Here is a 21,553-nt window from a genome sequence, read left to right as displayed (position 1 = left end):
GAGACGAAATTCACTCTGGAAATGTCTTGAAGAAAGTGGAGAGGATCAACTCATAACTTAAATTCATGCTGGAATTTCTAGCGGAAATTGATTAAAAATAAAACACCAATATCACCAGTTTATTTGTGATTAATTTCTTGTTCGCTTGTTTGTGATTGAGCATTGCATATTAACTAGCAGAGACACAAGGAAAAGGTAGGCTTCCAAAAATCTCAATAATTTTGAGGGTAAGAAAACTAGAAAAGGACAAAAGGTAGGCTTCCATCCAAGCCATGAAAATGTTTCTAAGAAGACTCAAAAAAATATAAATTCCATTCACAAATATAATCTTTATTTTTGGCAAGACATTCACAAAATCTTTTGAATTCGACTAAAATCAACACATCCTATTCGGTCAAATAGTCTTTATTTACCCAAAAAAACATGCCAATTTAAAAACCCTAACCGCCTACAATCTGGTTAAATCTGGTAGTGTGTGTGTTAAGTAATCTGCTCAGGTCCCTAACAACTGTAGGAGGAAGTTCAAAGAAAAAGAAGCTAATTATTGGTACAAATAAAAGACCACCGCCCTCAGATTGAAGCCACACTCAATGCCAATCTCAAAACAAGATTACTCTCTAATTCGACGAAGAAGCCGAAGCGATCGTGCATTTGGGGAAAAAGGCCAATCTAGTGAGGCTTTACAAACTCCGATAGTCTATCACAGTGACTTCATCGTCCGGAGCATCCAAATCTTGATAACTGCACCACAAACACCACCGCCACAGAAAAGTAAATACTCGCAAAATCACAAATCAGAGAAATTTTATATAAGCTATAGTGAAGTGGAAACTAAAAACCTCTACGAAAATCACAAGCACAAGTTAACAAATCATTGGCAACAAAGATATTAACAAACCAATTCTTTAAATCACTGGAATTTACCAATCTAGCAGTGCCATTCCCAACTTCTTCCATACAACTTTGCTAGCAACATTAAGAGTCAAGTTTTTACAAGAATCGATCCAAAGGTGCCCAAATCACCAGCAGCGGCTTGTTTGCCACATATGGTTGTGGCAAAAAAGTTATGAGAGAATCATTTTCTTCACCACATTGATTTAAACGAATGAAATTGGTCTTGTCTTAACATTTATTGTATTATTTTTTTATGAATACTAGTTTATTGAAAGAAAAAGGCATTGGCCTCGTCCTGCAGACTATAAAGATTTATAAAGATTAATAATATCTCTTCACTTCAAAGCCATGATTGCTAAATGGGGTCCACAACATTCTATCTACCTCCCCTATATGGGTTTTCAAGGAATATAACAAATTAGGAAAAGTGTGAGATTCCAGCTTCCCAATCATGGACTACCCTGGTGAAACTTGAATTCCAATGGGTAGAAGCGTCGGAGGAATCAAAGTAACCCAACACCAAGGCCTCTTTCTCATAAGCTTATCAAATAAAGTTCAACGAATGAAGACTTACTAGGAGTTGCTCTGCACCACACATCGTGCCAGAAACGGATGCGGAGAACCCTCCCCAACCTTGAATGAAACAATGGAGAAATTCCCCAGGCATTCCTAATATTCTTCCATCAAGCTTCCTCTGAACACCAACCCCCTCTTTGGACCCCATACTTCACAACAATCACGTATCTCCAAAGAGAACTCTCCTCTTACACGAGTCTCCAAAGCCCTTCCCCAATAGAGCTTTATTGAAATGCATGAGATTTTTTACTCCCAACCCTCCAATAGAAACTTTGAGCAGATTGTCTTCTGGTTCACTGCATGAAACTTGGGCTCACCGCCAGGTTCATTCCAAGAAAATCTCTCTTAATATGCTCCAAATTCCTAATTATACAAGTTGGTAAATGGGATAAGAAGTACATCAGTAAACTGGATAGCGTACTCTTGATTAGAGTTAGGAGACCACCCCGAGACAAGTAAATCTTCTTCTGACTAGCCAATCCTATTTCCATTTTCTCAACTATCTCATCCCAAATATATTTCGACTTAAAAGCACCTGGGGGAAGACCGAAATATTTCATAGGTAGAGAAGAGACTCTACAACAGAGAATATCAGCCAGTTCTTCCTGATGTAGAAGCTCCCCTATTGCGACTAGTTCAGATTTTCGAGATTACCCTCCCAGTCAGAAATGGCCTCACAACACAGAAGAACATGACCCAAATTATCATTTTGAGCACGATCTGCATCACAAGTAATAAGCATATTGTCTTCAAAAAGGTGGGATATTTCCAAGGGGGCAGCATTTTGGATGTCTACCCGGAATCCTGATAAATAACCACCAATCATAGCTCTAGAAAGCATCCTCCTGAGAGCCTATGTGACAATCACGAAGAGGAGAGGCGAGAGTGTGTCCCCTTGGCGAAGGCCCAGAGAGTTACCAAAGAAACCATGTTGACGACCCTTAATTAAGATAGAAAAGTAGGCCATGGAGATAGAAGCAAACATCTTAGAACCAAAATGAAGACATCCCAAGAGAGACAAGAGGAACTCCCAATTGACATGGTCATAGGCTTTTTCCAAGTCCAACTTGCAAATAACACCGAGACTTCCAAATTTCAAACAGCTGTCTAGGCACTCATTAGCTATAAGTACTGAGTCTAGAATTTATCTCCCCCCTATGAAGGAATTCTAACTGCTTGAAATGAGCATTCCCAGCACCAATTCATTCTGATGGGACTTTCACCAAAATTTTATAAACACTCCCCACCATGCTAATAGGTCTAAAATCCTTTACTTCTGACTCAGCAATCTTTTTAGGGATGAGAGCGATAAAAGTAGCATTTTGAGGCTCTTCTCAAACATCTCATGCTCATGACAGTTATGGAAGACTAGCTTAAGATCATCAATATAGTACAACAAGACCCATAAAAAAAAAAATAAAAAAAAATAAAAAAAAAAAGGAGGTCAATAGTGAAGCTGTGGGGAGGTACTTTGTCACCATCCATACTGAGCAAAGCCTAAAGAAGTTCCCCCTCTTGAAACGGTCTCTCCAACCAATCTCTCTTACCGAGTCTTAACAAGAAAACCCCAAACCACCTAATTTGGGTCGCTAAGTAACAGTTTCATTGAAGAGATTCTTGCAATATTGAGTGATCGTCAATGATCAACTCTTGATCGGACATGGTAGTGCCTTCAATACAAAGACTGGAGATAAAGTTGTTTCTCCTATGAAAGTTGGCGGTGAAAAACATATCGTGTTGTGATCCCCTTCTTTTAACTAGATCGCCCTCAATTTTTGCCTCCAATTTCTTGCATTAGGGCAAGATTCTCCAAATTTGCTTTCACCTTAGCCCTTCTAACTCTCCTTTTCTACAAGAAACCTATCCTCTTCTAGAAAATCCAGGGACTGAATCTCCTCAACTTCTTCCTCTCCTCAACATTTCGGAAGACGTCCTTGTTCCAGCAATTTAAGTCAATTTTCAGCCGTTTTAGTTTACTAGTAAAAACAAAACAAGGAGAATCAATGAACTGATGAGTCCCACCACTATTTTACCATATCTACAAAACCTTATGTTTTAACCAAATGTTCTCAAATTTAAATGAGTCTGAACCTCTAAACATACCTTCGGTATCAAGCAATATGGGAAAATGATCTGATAGAGGTTGAGGAAGATGGCACTTAATCAGGTCTGGGAAATGCTCTTCCCACTCTTGAGACACTAGAAATCTGTCAATCCTCGACAAAGAAGGGGGTCTTGATTGTTAAGATCATGTGGAAGAACCTCCAGCCAATGAGATACCATCAACCCCTGCTCTGAAATGAAGTCTGAAAATTCCCACATGGCAAAGGTTAATCGAGACACCCCAACCTTTTCATTTCGAAGGCGAGTAACATTGAAGTCTCCTCCCATGCACCAAGGAGCTTCCCACCAACTGAAAACCCCCGACAACTCCCACAGATGCTGACTTTCAGAATCTGCATTTAGTCCATAGACTCTTGAAAAAGCCCAAACAAACTGATCCATAATAGATTTGAACTTGCAAGAGACACAGAAAGTGCCCACCGCCTCTTCAATGCATCCCACTGCCCATTTATCCCACATTAAGATAATTCCAATTAATGCTCCGGAGGTTGGCAAAATAATCCACCCCATAAAAGACCCCACATGCCCCGAACTATACTGGCAAAAATCTACTCCATTTTTGTTTCTTGAAAAAACACATTACACAAGGCTTTCGGTTTTCCAATAAATTGCTAATAATGACCCTTTTCGCTGCGTCATTAAGACCTCTTACATTCCAACTAATAATTTCAGTTTCATAATGGGTAGAAGCCTCACCACAAAACCAAGGAGCAGGACAAGGTTTGAGTGGTTTCTTTTTGAATTCATAGTTCACTAAGCAAGACAAACTACTTAGTTCCCTAACTCATTTAACCCTACTCCCTATCTCTTTTTTATGGATCCTAGTGTTCCTTTATGACCCTTGCATCTGAATTCAATTGCAGAGAACTCAAAAACCTCCTCTTCAAAGCCTTCATAAGAAACCCCCAAAAAATTTTCTAACCCATGCATGCATCTCTTAACCTTCACATTTTTACTCACAAGAAGGGTTGAGTTAAGAGCGGCATTCAGTTGGGCGACATAGAGGGCACCCTCCTTGTAATAAGAAAAAACCACAAAAATTGGGCAGAGCTGAGAAAAATAAAGCTCATCGCTACAAGAACGAAAAACATAACGGACTTGATCCTCTGATCGAGACAAACTAGCACTCTCAACTTTGTCGGGAACCCCACAAGAGAAAGCATCCAGTGGATGAAGGAAACTGTCTACATCCTGGAACGAGAACAAAACTGAGCAAGAAGATGTGGGGGAGTTACGACAGAAGGAACAAAACTCAAAGTCCATCTCCGGTGGAGAAGACCCAAGCCACCGGCAAGATTGTGGCCATACACATCTTTGTTCGATCCTCGTCCCCCAACTTGGAAGCATGATTCATTAACATTATAGATTCCCACGAGATGCAGTGCAAAGAGAGACAGCATTGACGACCCACTTATGGTCTGAAAGGACCTAACGCCCAAGAGAGAGCAATGACCCGAGAAACGTAACTCTAGCCATACACCAGTTACCAAATGCGAGGCCCAAACCAGTAGCGAGGACCTTCAGGGGACATAGTAGTGAGGCCCAACCAACATTATATCTTGGATTGGAGCCCACTATTCACAAAATGGAAAACGTAGGCTGCAAAAGCTTGGCTGTGGACCCATTAATACAGCGGGCTTCTTAAAAGAGGCTGGCTTTAATTGACTTGGGCTTGCGCAAACCGCTAGGCCAAAGCACTAGGACAACTAATGGATGATTTACCCCGCCAACCTGCTCTACAGCCTTGTAAGAGTTGCTAATGCAGAGGATCCACATGAGAATCAACTAAGCTTCTCCCTATGACAATGCTTTCCACTCTCATCCATGTAGACTTTCAAATGTATACCGATGCTAGCGCTTGATTTCCTCAAGTACTAAAGACTTACTCTTTTAGCCTTATGTAGCTTCCACTTGGGGAAGAACAGTATGCCCACCTTCCTGCCCCTCCCGTTTTGCTTTGGTAATTTTCGAGCGGAGAGAACGCCAACAACACTAGATAGGTGTGCAACCGTACACTAGGTGTGTCTAGAGGGTCGTACTCTCTAGCTCACTGTTATAGGCCCCTCTGGCGCCACTCTTGTTGGAACTGATCGGACCACCACGGCCAGCTACCACCTAAGCAAACAAGCAGTCCACTAGGACATTTTGAAGCTCGGGGAGGGTTGAACGATGGCCAGAGAAGCTTGGCACACCGGGGTATACGAAACCAGCAAGTACCACATCACCTCCACAAAACCACACCATCCCCATTTTTTCTTGCCTTTAGGAATAAGGAAAAAGCCCCTTCACCCACCGCCACTAAACTCTTCAATGGCCATGTAGCACCTGTAATGGTAACTGGACCACTGGCCCAAAAGGACGCACTGTGAGTCCCTAAACTTACGAAGGAAGCCCACTCTACTTTTGCCATGTCTTCAACCGTCGAAAGCAGCCAGAAAACTGCTCTTCCCAAAGAAATTGACTGGAGATAACCCTTCCTGCATTCTACTACGTGTGACCTTGGAGGAGTTTCCTCATGGCTCTAGGATGAACTCAATTAATTTTGAGTCAACGAAGAAGGAAAAAAAAAAAAAAAAAGCCTCTCCGTTGTGGACTTCATACCAACAGATTCAAAGACAAAAAAACTCAGCAGCTTCACAGAAAATCTTTGACAACATCTCCCAGTAACACCCAGCCAACCAACCAACACAGAACAAAGAAAACCGAAACACCAACAAAAGCTAGCAAGGCGCGCCTACACACGCCGCCGAGAGGGAGAGAGAAATGAATTGTATTCAAACAGGAATAACTGAGCAAAAGGGTAAATTTACAGAAAAGAATATAATACAACGAATGAAATGCATTCAAGCAGGAATAACTGAACAAAAACATTACTGATGAGCACTTGAGCAGATTGACAACCCAGTAACATAGAAAGATTCATAATATCACATACCTTCGCATCCGTCTAGGATCGGGTCTAAAAGCTGGGGGAACAAGAATAGGTGTTGGCCCTCCAATATTAGGACCAGGTCGCATTTTTCTGCCACTGCCATCATACGAGGATGGCCCTACCCCCTGCTCCCGTATTATCTGCATTGCAACTTCTGGAGGGGCAGGAACAAAGGGTCCCAGAGGCCTGCAATAATCAATACGGGTGAGATTTAAAATAAGTTTCAAAATTAACTTGCAAGTGTTTCAGAAAAGAAGGTAAAGTATGATATGAAGGGGCAACCAACCCAGCACCAGGAACAGGCATTAATACTGGTGGAGGAGGTATATCTGAGGGAAACGGGGCAACACCACTAATGGCTTGCCCACTGTATGCATCATACATTGAGTCATCATGATTCCCTACATCGAGGACACCGGGTTTAGATTGTCGATCGCGGGAAGGGGAATTCTCATTCCTATCAAACCGTTCACCATCATTAATCCTGTCAATACGTTCGTGATCCCTCCGGTTGCCACGATCATCTCTCAATCGGTTCTCCATACCCAGTCTTCGCCTCTGTGGCTTGTCCTTCTGAAAATAGGTCATGTAATGAATCATATAAAATACAGAAGTAACAGGCATAAATTGGATCAATTGAACATCATATACGAGTAATAGTTTGAGATTTTAAATATTTTTATTATTGCCCCATATGTGTATAACATACAACATGAGCAAAAGATACCTGAGGTTGCTGCATGACAGGTGTTCCACCTGGAGCATCTGGATCACTGCATATATAATAAGGTATTCGTCACCTCATCCAAAAAATACTGCCAATAGTTACAATGAACAAACAAACAAACAAAACTTAAACTTACTTCATGTAATTTTGGAAATAGAGATCCTCACGCACTTTCAAAGTCAGTTCCATTACAAGGTCTGTGTGTTTAAGCTTCAGATGCTTATGCACAAATTCAGAAGCATGGAAAAGCTTCGTACAGCCCTTGGCTCCACAGCCATACTTCCATCCATACTTTTCATCTCTTATCTTCCTAACATATGGCTCTAAGCCTTCAACAGCAGCTGCATCTATCTTCTCCTTAGCAGTCATTAATTCCAAGGGATCCTGACCTTTCAACCTTTCTTGACAAAATGAGTCAAGTTTCTTTTCCCAATCAGCCCCAGCTTTGGTTGTTTCTTCATAATTCTTTCCTTCTGGCCTTACATGCCTAAAACCCTTAGCTTCATTAGTTTCAACCATGCCATAGTAATCTAAACCATGGATCCGCCAGAGATACGTAATAAGTGTATCCAGAAGCTCGACACCCTCTAGGCCCTTTACAGATGTTAAGCCTCGTATAATTATAATTGGACCAACAGATCCACCATGGGACTTATCACTGTCAGTTTTGTCATGACCAACACTGCATAAAATATTATTGTCAACCCCTTTTTCAGAATCAAGCTTGCGTACCAGGGCCCGAGCTTGTTCAATATCTGCCTGTATTCTTCTAGGCTCAGTACTAACAAGGGGAGCCTTTGGAGCAGCCGAAAAATCATTTTCTCTAACTGGTCCTCTACCATGTCTTCTTCGTTTTCCACCAGCCTCTGCTTCATCATCAGAGTTTTGATCGCTTGCTAACCCCGATTTGTTTGATGATAAGGCATTAACACCAGGATTTCTACATCAAAGAAGACAGATGTGTCATAGCCATGAAGACGCAAACTTTCTGTTCTCTATCATTTTATTTTATTTTATTTTGAGAGAGAGAGTACAGGTCAAGTGTTCCACTCTGCAAATCAAGCAAAAAATCCTTCGCCAAATTTCGAGCTTGTTCATTCCTCCTGCAAGGCATAGAAATTAAAAACCAAACAAGATGTATTAACATGTCCAGCTAACTACCCTCAAAAGTTATTAAGCCAATATATTAATCTAGTATGGTAAATATGCATGAGTATGTATCTGTGTGTGTGTGCGCACACAAAAAATACACAATACGTCTTAACCATACCAAGCTCAATTGATGCAAAAAGGATTTTGTGTTTCTCATTCTTCAGACCAATATTGAAGTAGTACTCACCTTTCAATAACAGTAACTAAATTGGTCGGATGATACTTGTCTTTCAACCTTCATTGACAGATTAAATATAATTAGTTAAAAAAATAAAATTAAAAATTAAATAAATAAATAAAATTAAAAAAAAAAAAAAAAAAAAAAAAAAAAAACTATATTTATATGAATGGTTGACATTAGAAAATTACTTCATTGATGAACCATAACAGCCAAAAAAGAACCAATTATAATCAACAACACAAAAAGAGAACCTACCACTCCTCATCTTTATGAGCATCAAAGAAAGCACGTTTCTGAGTAGAAATGTACTCTGTTTTATATTCTTGATACCTAAATAATCAAAAGCACAATCATTTGTTGATAAAAAATAAACTATCAATTTATTAGCAAATGCTCAAAAAAAAAAAAAAAAAAAGATTCAAAACATATTTTACTTCCCAGAATATACCTACGCTCAGCTTCAGCAGGTAAGATATCATCTTCAAGCTCCTGAATGAATTGCTTATAGGACATCAAGCCCTCCCTGAAACAATTTGTGTATTGCATCACATTAATATATGGGTCTGAAGAAATAACATCTTCGGTAGAAGTTAAATAAAAATTAGATAGACCACATTCATCAACTATAACAGAAAAGCCACCGCACAAAAAAATAATAATAATAATAATACAAAAAAAAAAAAAAAAAAAAAAAGAGAGACTTGAAAAATGTGAGCAATTAAATTTGTTTCTTAAAAAAATATTGTCGTGTCGAAAGAAGCATTACACAAGTGCATAATAGCAATTATACAAATAGCACTATAGTGGGTCTGCATCTCAGTATTACAAGACACAGAAAATGAATCAAGTCGTCTGTCAAAATCTGATAAAGTCTTTTGAGTTGAGAGAAGCCTTAATGCTACAATAATCTATCTCCTCTTCAAAAAAGTTCTCTAACATGAGGATCTTCCCCCCACTGCAGCTTTCTTGGAGGCACCTTTTTTGATGAATGCTTTTTTGGGGGCACCTTAACACACCAAAATCTTTTCCATTAGGAAATTGTTTTGAAGCCTATATATGTTCTAAAAAAAAAAAAAAAGGAGAAAATTCACTTTACCCCCTGAAGTTTCAGGAGTTTTTTAATTCGAACTCCAATGTTTAAAAATTGGCAATATACCCTCCTAATGTTTCCAAAATTTTCAATTCAGACCCTCCGTTACTAATTTCCGTCTAATTAGACGAAAATCATCTCACGTGGGATTTTGATGCCCTCTATTTCAATTTTGCCCTCATTAAAACCTATAAAATTACGTAATTACTCTCATTAAAACCTATAAAATTGAGGGTAATTACATAATTTTATAGGTTTTAATGAAGGCATAATTGGAATAGAGGGCATCAAAATCCCACGTGAGACGCACTTGGGATGATTTCCGTCCAATTAGATGGAAATTAGTAACGAAGGGTCTGAATTGAAAATTTTTGAAACATTAGGAGAGTACATTGCCAATTTTTAAATATTGGGGTTCGAATTGAAAAACTCCTGAAACTTCAAGGGGGTAAAGTGAATTTAACCCAAAAAAATATATATTTTTAAGGGGAAAAAAAAAAAAAAAAAACACATGCAGACTGTGAGGAGTAATTGGATTTTAATAGTGTGAAGCTCGCTATGCTTGATTTGAAATATTTATTCCTTAGATCAAGGTATGAAAGGATGCTAGCTTTTTGGCTATTTTCATGCTTCTTTTTTCTAAATTTTGTTGAGCAATTGTGTTTTGCTTCTAATCTGTAGGATAAATTTTGTACACAATCAGGGTGCTGAAGAGCTCTCCTCTTTTTACTAAAATTCTTGGTAATTATTAATAAAGAAATATTTTTAAAAAAAAATTGAAAAAAAGAAGACAATGTTGCCAAAACTGAGAGAAAGAAACCAAACAAGGTTAATAAAAATCCAAGACCTCATCAGAAGAGTCACCACTTGCTGAAAAGATAAAAGCAGAAGCGTCTGATTAGAAGAAACTTGAATAGCTCAACAAAGAGAACATTAAACGTGAGTGAAGAAACTGAGGTCATGTTTGTTGTTGTATCAAAATAAATGATAAATTAGCTGGTGATCAGCCCACCGTAATGCCTAAGAAGATTGCCAGGTCCCTTGCTTACTCCAATCTAGATCCTGACAGTGTGCCAAAGTCTATTCCAACCCTACATACAATTAACTTATGGATTCCATGGGGGTCGCCAACATTGAAACACCTTCCTTTTTCTATCAAGGGTTTTAAAAACAAAATCCTCTCCATTGCTGCAGCCAAGAATTCTAAAAGATATTTGAAATAATCGAATATGTCTATAAAACTTACGGCCCTGTAAATTTGTCTTAGACATTGAGCTGTCTGATGGCTACTCTAAAGCAGGAGTTTGGCAAACACCTAGTTTGCCATGAATTTTTGCCAGTCTTTGATATTTTTATCTAAATTTGGGCAAAAGAGTTTTTCAAGTTTTTTAGATTGTGCTTAAAACCCGTAATCAAAAAATCACACCTTGCTATGATGTCTAAATTTTTTTCATTTTGCTCTTCAAGTCGGAACCAAATTTTTATTCTTTGTGAATTTAGAATTTAGGATTTTTTATTGAATTCAATTTTTTTTTGTTTTATTTTGCTCTTCAAGTCGGAGGATTCCCTATTTACATGTAATGTATTAAGTAAATGGAGATAATTAAATGATATTACATGTAAATAAGTACGGTACAGAATTTCTAAGGTTGATGGCCTGAGTTCAGACTAACTTTTGGTGGTCAATTTGTAATTACTAAAACTAACAACCGCTTATCCCACCTCTTCTACACACTGTTGTTGGGGGCTGTAAACTAAACTTATCCTGTTTATGAAATTCGTATCTAGTTATGGTCTGATCCAACTTCATATCTCTTTGGATACAAACTTAAATTCGTGTTAAAGGGGCCGGTCACAACTTTAGGCTTGACCTGCTAGGGTCTATTAAAAAGAGGAAGAAAAAAAAAAGATGTCAAAGGGATAAAAATTCTTGGTTGTTAACACAATGAAGATCTTCAAGAAGTGGTAGAAGAATCTTTGAATGTCAAGATTAGAAGAAACTGGTCCGCTGCATTACATGTTTAAGATTTATTCAACAATGGAACTTCTATAAAACAATTTCCATCATACCAAACAAAGTTCAACATTGTTTCTGGCAATATGGATGTTCTAATGACATTGTTCAACTCCAACAAAGAGGACAAAGTGGTACCAACACTATTCATCTTACCTTACACAATTCAGAAAGGATTATTAGCAGCCTATAAAAGAGTTTATAATCAGTAGCATTCAGAGTTCAATGGAAGTGAATTTCTAGCAGCGTTCGAGGCCTTTGAGATGATTTAGACTTCATTTCCTCTCTCTCTTGCGTTTTTTCCATTATATTTTTTCTTTTCTTTAAGCCTTTAAAACCAGACCTCTGGATCCTTAGAATTAAAACTAATCATTCCAGTGCCAATTTTTATTTTTATTCTTTTATAAGTAATGGAAAATATTAAATTCCAGTGCCAAATTTGAATCCTAATAAAAAACAAACATTCCTAAACCTTTCCACATCAAAACATAACCATTAACTAATTGGTCCTAATATAGTGTTGGGTTGAAGATCATGCATCAAAGTAGGCTCTTAGTAAGATGTTGTCTAGAGCTACGGTAGGGGGCTATTTATCTGGATTCTGAGTCAACCTCCATAACGCTACTCCTCTGGAGATCTCCCACCTTACACTCTCAATTATGTGTGATGTGAATCGAGACCATATTTATGATCTAGGGGACATTCTTCTGTGTTTTGAGGCTATTTCAAGTTTGAAGGTTAATCTTCAAAAATCATAATTAGTTGCGGTGGGTCAAGTACCACATCAGGAAGAGTTGGTTGACATTCTAAATTGTAGCATTTCTTCTTTGCCGTTGAAATATCTGGGTCTTCCCCTGGGTGCCTCGTTCAAGTCCAAAGCTATTTCGAACAGGGTAGTTCAAAAAATGGAAAGAAGATTGGCTAGTTTGAAGAAGATATGTTTGTCTCAAGGCGGTCGCCTTAACGCTTTCCAGTTTACCTGCGTACTTCTGGTCTCTTTTCCACTTACTAGCCAATATAGCCAGAAGATTAGAGCGTATTCAAAGGGATTTTCTTTGAGATGGTTTTGATGGAGAGCCTAAGCTCCATCTAGCGAATTGGAAAACTGTTTGCTTCCTGATTCCTGGAGGGTTAGGTGTGATTGTGTGAAAAACCTCATGCTGTTTAATAAAGCTTTATTGGGTAAATGGCTTTGGAGATTCACTCAAGAAGAGATTCCTTATGGAATCAGGTGATTGTTGAGAAGTATGGGATCCAAAGAGGGGCTGGTGCTCTGAGAATACTCGAACGCCATATCGGGTGGGCCTTTGGAGGAATATTTGGAACGGCTGGGGGATTTTCTCAAACTTGGTCTCCTACATAGTAGGGGATAAGTCTTGCATTCATTTCTAATAGCGAATCTCAAGTCCTTATTCCCATAACTCTATTCCGTCACTCATGACAAAGGGTCCAGTGTCAGATTACATGGACGTTGTTGGCACTTATGTCCATTGGAACTCGATTTTTCTTAGGGTGGTCCAGGATTGGGAGCTTGAGTCCCTTGTTGCTTTTCTCAATCTTTTGTAATCTTTGAAAACCCATCTGAGAGAGACAAATAAAATGTTGTGGACCCCAGCAAATAATTGTGGGTTTGATGTGAAGAGCTATTACTTTTCACTACAGTCTGGAGAGTCTTGTCTTTTTCCTTGGAAGAGTGTTTAGAAGGGGAAGGCTCCACTTCATATTGCTTTCTTCACTTGGATGGCAACTTTGGGCAAAATCCTCACGATTGATAATCTTAGGAGGCTGGCTCTTACCCTTGTCAATTGGTGTTGTCTTTGTAAAAAGAGCGAGGAGACAGTTGACCACCTCCTCATCCATTGTGAGTTTACTAGCGAGAACTAGCACTTGGTTCTAATCTTATTTAGCGTCTTGTGGATCATGCTTAGCAATATCCTAAAGCTACTACATTGTTGGAACACACAAGGTCGGGGTCAATCCAAAGAGGCCATACGAAAGTTATCCCTCCTATTCTAATGTGGATCATTTGCAGAGAAAGAAACCGGCGTCTTTTTGAGGATCGCAAGTCTAACGTGCTATAGTTAAAATCCTCCTCCTTGAGAGCTCTTTTAATTTCTCTTTCTCTAATCTTGTAGATCTTGTTAACTTTCTATTTTCGACCCCATTAGGGTGGTGGCTTCTCTTGTATAATTTTCTTATATGTGAGCTTTGCTTCTCCTCTTAATAAAAATTATTATTCATAAATTAAAAACAAAAAAAAAAAAAGAGTGGGAAAATAGATTTTTAATTCCAGTGTTGTTTAACTCCTCGGGTCACTAAATGAAAGGCCCCATGGAGCCTAGCTGTGAAGCACAGGTGCACACCTTATCAAAGTAAAGCACAGTTTTTTTTTAACACAGGTCAAGTCAATTTTTGTTCTTCAGAATTGTTATATAGGAATATATCTAGCAGAATATGTTATTTGAATTCTCAGTATACATAATGTCATATACCTGAACTATTAAATACTTATATGCTCAGTTAAAACTACAAATACTTGATATAACTATATTGTTAAACTACTAAACAATTAAACAATAAATGATAGTCATTTAAACTGAATAAATGATCCCAAAACTTTCCATTTCATTTAAATGGCATCTCCTTTTTGTTTTCATATACATTCTGAATTAAACATTATATCACTTTTAGGCTATTTTCTCTTTCTTTTGCTCTGAATAAATTCATAGAAAAGAATAAAAGAAATTTTGGCCAGAAAAGGGAGTAGATGATTTGTTCCACATTTTGATGTCTTCTTCTAGACTACTTTTTTATGAATAAATAAATAAAAACATAATTGTGTGTATTGTACTAGACTTCAAAAACAGAGTGCATATAGCTAATCAACGATAAATTTTCATTGGCTTCACATCCAATGGCTATTTATAATTTATTACATAACTTTTAAATTAAAACAATGAGCATCCATTATTGCATTTTACTGCTTGGCTCTTTGAAAAAAAGGGCACGCTTTTTTCTGCTTTAGATGCGTTTATTTACACGCACTTCACTTTATGGTAAGAATCGCTTTTGCTCTGGCACTTTGCACTTGAAGCATACTAGGCACGCTTTCAACAAAACTGCTTAATTTTTTTCCAATAAGTAGATCTTTTCATTATTAATTTGATTTTGAACTTTCTTGATAGTTAAATATAAAACACTCAGAAAGTCCGTTGTTAATTTCGGGGTGGGGATATGCCATTTTCAGGCAAAACAAAAAAAGGAAGGCACAAGATAAACCATGCACTTTTATCTACGATCAAGAGAGTTGATACATAAAGATCTAACCTTTGTGTGCTCGCTGTGTTTGATGAATCTGCATAACCACCACGATTTGATTCAAAGTCTGCCAAAAAAAAAAAAGAGACGAGAAAAAATCAGCCCCAAAAAAGAAAGAATAAACACAAACACACAATACAAGGCATCCTACAGTTGTAAAGTTTTATATTATATAAGTATGCTTTCCAAATTTCCCCAAGTTAAAGCATTAGCCTAAGTAGTCCTACAGTTGTAAAGTACTAAAAGCATCCTAAGGCAGGGGTGAGTTCTTGAGTTCGAATTTCACTATTAATCCAAAAAAAAACATTAAAAAAAGGTTTCAATAAAATAAATAAATAATTGATTTACCAACAACTATTGTTGGGGCAATAACTTCTTTCATCAAATTTTGGTTGCAAAACCTTTTCACCATATTTTGGTTCACATTGGACTGGAAGGGAAAAGAATACTACCATGGAATATTTTCGATAACCTTTCTTTTCCAAGCCCAAGCATCAATTCAAAAAAATTTCCAATAGATCCAAACTTTTCAAGTTCTTTCAGTTATTACAATATATGTAGTAAGATCCCTATTAATTATAAAAATACAAAATGCATCTACACCTCGTGGTTTAGGTCAATTCGTATTTAGTATTTACACCCCAAAAGTTTTGAATTTTTTTAATCAAACTTGCAGTATCAAATTTTTCTTATCGATCACTTCCATCCCTTTCCCATTAAATCATTGACACCAAGTTTTTTCTCTATGCCAACACTTGAAACCAAAATTTCCAATTTTCTAGATTCAAGGTTGGCCCAAGAGAGAGAAAGGCTTAAAGAAAGAAATAGAGATAGAGCCCACAGGCATAGAGATAGAGAGAGGGGAATTTCAGTGACATAACTGTGGATTGCTTGAGGCGCATCAGGACAACCCAAAGCTAGTCCACCCTTACACCACCTCCCACTCCTCCTCCGCCACCACCACTGTGTTCATCATCGCCGCTACCCAATAAAACCTAGCCAGTTCTTTGTTTGGCCCAATGGACATAAGAAAACAAGAGTCAGGCCGGGCTTTGAGCAAACAAGGTCCTGGATGCCAAATTCAGATGCAGAATTAGTTCTAAACCAGAGGAACAAGGATCTGGCACAAAAATCAAGGAGGGAGATCCAGCTTGGCAATCAATGGCAGCGAGAACAGCTCACTGTAAAGGAGGTTGTGGTAGAGAAGGGATGGAATCCAGCAAACAAAAGTTGACGAATGGGGGGAGATAGTTGGGGGGATTGGAGGCAAAGTGCAGATGTGCTAAAGAGAAAGGGAATCGAGAACAAATATGAAGCTAATAGAAGGCCAGCCAGCATGTGGGGCTAAGGTCCACTAAACCAAAGTTGTAGCTTTGTGGCCTGCGAGCATGTAATCCCACGAGTCCTCAACTGAGAACTGCTGGTGCTGGTCTTGGGCTTAAAATTGCTGCTTTTTGCATCGTTGAAATTCCAGTTGTGTAGAGTAAGAGACATCCTCGTCTTGACCTGTCTGGTGGGTTTCATTTAGCCTATACATAAGTATTTTCGCTAACTTTTCTCTATTCAATGCACGTTAGAAGGTACGGAAAGATAGGGGGCCACAGGAAACGTTTGGTTTGATCACTTTGTAGGATCTTAAACAGTTGGTTTTTGGTAAGTGAAATGACTCACTTAGACGAAACAAAGCTCGCTTGCAAGTGTTTTGGATTTGGGTGCTCTTGCATGCAGTTTTCCAAACTTTCCTATTTCAAGTCTGTTAGTTCTTGTGTTGGCTTAATTCAGTTATAAAATACAGAAGTTACTGTTTACAGGCTCAAACACTGATATAGAATGCTCAGAATCCAATTTCCACAGTTCATAATGTAGATTCATGTGTCATGAACGTCCCTGCAAAATTTCAGCTCAATCGGACCACAAACGCCTATAGATCGGAGCTGTTGATCAAGGCTGGACAGTATTTCCAGAATGATGTTTCACCCATTACATGCCTGTCGAACAAGCCTTTCACGGTCCGGACCACATTTCCAGAAACTCTATGTTTGCTCCGCAAGGCCCTGTCCGGACACCCCGTTTTAGGCCCAAAAACGTGATTTTAAGTGGGTTAGGTCTAGGGTTTTGTCGTGGGTATATATACATCATTATAGAAGAGAGAGGCACGAATTTTCACCCCCAGAGAGTTCGTCGGAGGCTGTGCTAAGAGAGATCATATGTGGTGAGCGTTAAATTGAATCTCTTAGAGTTTTAGTTATTCCTTTGATAAATCTACAGTTGAGAAGTTTATCGAAAGAGTCCGGTAAAGGAGAATCACGTTGAAGAAGATTGTGAGCAAGGAGACGAGTTGTAGGCTTGTCAATCTTACAGAGCCAAGGTCTTGCAAAGGGTTGTAAGTGTTCCTAGTATCTGTAATCTCTGGATAATCTTTTGATAGTGATTTCCTGGATTTCGCTGCCCCGGAGAGGTTTTACTTTTAGATCGGTTTCTAAAAGGTTTCCTCTTCGTAACCAAAATATATGTGTCTGCCTCTTTATTGCTTTATATATTTTGGGTGATTGAATTGTTTATTGCTTCATAGAATTAATTACGCATAAATTGTGATAAACAAGTTTTTGGAGTCGGCATAACGTTTTTCAAAGTCTATCAATGAACCTATATTTCTAAGATCTAGAGACCTTTTGATTCATATTTTGGTAGGTCCCCTCCAAAAAATGTTTGTTCGATGTTAGATACTTCTACAGTGTCATGCCTTGTAATGATGGTTTCTTTTCCCTTGAAAGAGTGTTTGACCGATTAAGGTTCCTTTGAAGGCAGCCTTTTTTGCTTGATCGGCAGCTCTAGGAAAAATCCTTCCCATAAATAACTTTAGGAAGCAGCGTGTTATTATGGTCGATAGGTGCTACATGTGTAAAAGGAATGAGGAGTGCATGGACCATTTTCTTCTAAATTCTTCAGCCGATTTGGGCTGTCTCGGGTTATGCCTAACGAGTAGTCGACTCGTATGCATGTTGGTGGATCGTGGGCAACTCTCGAAGTGCTACTATGTGGAAGATGGTGCCTTCATGTGGTTTCTATTTTGAGAAAATAATGACAGAAATTTTGAGGACCGTGAGAGGACATTGGATGAGATGAAGTCCTTATTTTTTTAATACTCTGTATCTTTAGACAACTGCTTTTGATTCTCCTTTGGTGATTGCTTATCATAATTTTCTTGTTCTTTTTTTTTTTCTTTCAAACTAGGTGTTTTCTCATTTATACTTCTTGTGTACATGAGGGCGCCTTCCACTTATAATGATATCTCGATTAAAAAAAAAAAGGAAAAGAAATTGATCTCACGATATTGTTTTGGAACCCAAGAATCACCATCATGCTTGCCACTGATCTAGGGCAAACTGGTTAACCGATTAGAGGAAAAACAATTACAAACAATGGGAAAATTTTCTCTATCTAATATTTTGATAATTAATCGAAATATCGTTAAAAGGGTAAGGCGCCCCCAAGTACAAAGGAAGTATATCAGAGAACCACCTAGGAAGTAATGGCAAAAAGAGCAAGAAAATCAAGATAACTAATCACTAAAGAAAAAACATAAACAACTGTCCAAAGATACAAAGTGATCTCTACCTATCTAATATATATTGTTTCTACAATAATATCACATTTAAAGATGTTTTTTTTAGGCAATGAAAATTAATTCAGTAGCACAAATACTGAACTCATTGTCATTGCCACAGACTGTTATATTTGTTCACATTGTATCTAGTAAGCAATATGATTTACTCCATTAATTATCTTGATGCTTATCAGGACATAAAGGCAACATAAAACAAATAAATCAATGAGAGTAGAATTATATGTATCTACACATGAAAAACATGCAGACACATAGACAAAGGTTATTGCATCGGACTTCTATTAATCAAGATCGGCTTCTTGTTTTTGAAACCTTTCATTAATTTTGTTTTCGTGCTTGAAACTTTGGACACGCTGCACATATTGCTATTTAATTTTTACCTCAATATATGTAACATGAAGAGATTTTGCTTCAAAAGAAGACACATAAACTATATTAGCATGCAATGATCATCAAAGAGCTTCCACACATGCAAACTACGACAAAGCAAAACCAAAAACACACATACCAGAAGGTCCATTTTGATATGCACCAGCTGAACGATTCATAAACCGACCATGAGACTTTTCATCAGCAAATCCAGGTCTTCCCCCCATCCCACGCTCATATCCACCAGGATAATCATAGCCAAACCTAAACAATCATTAACATAAGGTAAAAATAACCAAACAAATTTTGCAAAACATTAATCCACTTTTTTAAAAAATAATAATAATTAGTTAGCTAAATTATTAAAAACTAATTAAAACAATAAGCTAGTCAAATAAAAAAAAATCTATAATACAGGAACAATAAGCATAATCCACCCTCTCTGGTTTCTTTATCTTTTAAAGAAAATATATGTTAAGTTATCATGTTGACTTCGTGCTACAAACACATTCTATTGAAGGAAACAGGTCAAGGCTGCCATGTAAAATACATCAACTTTCTCAGCAACCTCAAACAAATACCTAAAGACAAAGGGGAACAGAGAAGAAAGGGGGAGGGAACTACTGTGGAGGTCAAAACTAATTTATATCAGCAACAGCGCAATATGCATGTGTCAATATTCCCACCAAAAAAACCTGATTTCCATAGTATTGTACCCAATCAAAGCTATCCTCTATAAACAACACAGACAATACAAAAGAACAGCGGAAAGCATTGGGAGGGAACACCCCAAAAAAAAAAAAAAGTAAATAAACAAAAGATAACAACAATAGTCACGAACCATAAAACAAAAATAAATTCTACTGCTACTATATCCCAAATGGACCCTAACCTAATATCAATAGCACCATCCGTGGCAAACCATTTCCAACACTTTCAAAAACAACATGCCCTAAAAACCATCCATTCATCCACAACCTGGTTCCACACAAGCAGCAAACTAGCATCATTTTTTCAACATGGATAGGAGCCAAATGGCCCTTCCACGCCCTTCAAACAGTATGATGATACGAACTCTATGTAAGAATATTTCTTTTGTAATTGGTCTTCCATTGATTGTGCATGTTAATTTGCTAAAACGGGTTGTGATATAGTAATAGGCCTAATATTATCAAGTGATCACTAAGTTGGTGGGTTTTTCGCACCAAGTGATGCGGTAAGCTGTACGTAGGCCGGTTACATTCTAATCATATGCATAGTGATAGGAAATAAACTAATTGCAAATTAACAACGAAAAGAATCCATCATCAATAGCAATTGAAAAAACCTATATATTTAGACAAAATGCACCAAATAATCACTCAAACGTTGCCAAAACCCATTATATCTCTCACCTATCCTCCGGTCCATAGCCGCCGCGGGGGCTCCCCCGCCTGTTCCGCTTGAAAGGTGGGGGCGAACGGCGAAGAGATGGAGAGTAGCGGCGGTCGCGATACGGCGGGGGGCTGGGGCTGCGGCGGCGCTTGTAGTCCCGCTCTCTCTCCCTTGGCTGTGGCGACGCGTTCCGGTCGTAGTAATCGCGGCGGGCCGGTGGCCGATCCACGTCCCGCTCGTCCCTCCTGTCCCTCTCCCTCCTGCGCGGTGGCGGCGCAGGCACAGGCACAGGCACAGGCGGTGGCGCCTCGTCGTTGGCGGAGGGCTTGGGGGACTGGTCGACAGAGTCGGGGGGCATGTTCATCACCTCTGCCATGAAACGTAGCCCTAGGAATTTCAGACTTTGTTGGGGAATGAAAGGGTAGAACTGGAGGGTTTCTGATTGATAGGGTGGAAAATGAAATATGCGGGTCGAGGGTATACGTGATGTGATAAATGAGAATGCAATTCGAGCACTTTGGTTTTGGAAGCAAAACTCTATTGGTGCTCACGTGGATACACGTGTCCAGCAATATTTTTCACATATCAAAACCTACTATTAAGAAAAAAAAATTCTTCAGTGTTGTAAAATCAAAGAAAATAACCAGAAAATATAAAAAAATTGTAATATGTGAAACTAGTTATTTAGGAACTATGTATGATTCTTCTCTATATTTGTACCTCTTATATATTACTTAATACTCATTTTTATAGACATTGAATCATAATGGGAGGTTAAGAAATATAAAAGGATAGTAAATGAATCGAAATGGTACATCAATGTATTAGATAAATGTTATAGGAATTCGAAAAGATGACATGAATGGGTAGAATTCCAAGATATGAAACTAAATGGTCATCCACCAAATGCATGAATGCATCCACATAAATATGTTGTAATCACATCCATTAAACGCATATCCAAAGTTTTAGTAACTACCAAGCTAATAAAAAATATAAATGTAATTATATCCACTACAGGGAAATATGTTTCTTCATAATCAATATCAGGTTTTTGCAGGAAACCTTGCATAACAAGTCTTGCTTTGTATCTCACAATTTCATTTTTCTCATTACGTTTTCGTACAAATACTCACTTGTATCCAACAAGCGATACACGTTCAGGTGTTTGGAC

At 38.1% G+C, this 21,553-nt stretch overlaps 1 protein-coding gene across 1 annotated transcript; it reads right to left on the bottom strand.

Moving 5' to 3' along the window:
* Positions 1-389: 389 nt before the first annotated feature.
* LOC132167405 (serrate RNA effector molecule-like) lies at positions 390-20,857 on the bottom strand. Its single transcript, XM_059578372.1, has 12 exons — positions 20,400-20,857; positions 19,145-19,269; positions 15,018-15,075; positions 9,035-9,109; positions 8,842-8,916; positions 8,593-8,640; positions 8,288-8,356; positions 7,390-8,193; positions 7,254-7,299; positions 6,813-7,099; positions 6,530-6,712; positions 390-741 (listed from the first exon to the last, which is right to left on the bottom strand). Exons 1-12 carry the CDS (start codon positions 20,753-20,755, stop codon positions 681-683), a joined length of 2,187 nt encoding a protein of 728 aa, XP_059434355.1. The 5' UTR covers positions 20,756-20,857; the 3' UTR covers positions 390-680.
* Between the last annotated feature and the right edge of the window lie 696 nt (positions 20,858-21,553).

The sequence above is a fragment of the Corylus avellana genome, chromosome ca1, assembly GCF_901000735.1.
Source record: "Corylus avellana chromosome ca1, CavTom2PMs-1.0".
Taxonomy (NCBI): Eukaryota; Viridiplantae; Streptophyta; class Magnoliopsida; order Fagales; family Betulaceae; genus Corylus; species Corylus avellana.
The sequence above is the reverse complement of the archived record's forward strand: the minus strand, read 5'-3'. Positions and strand labels throughout refer to the sequence as shown.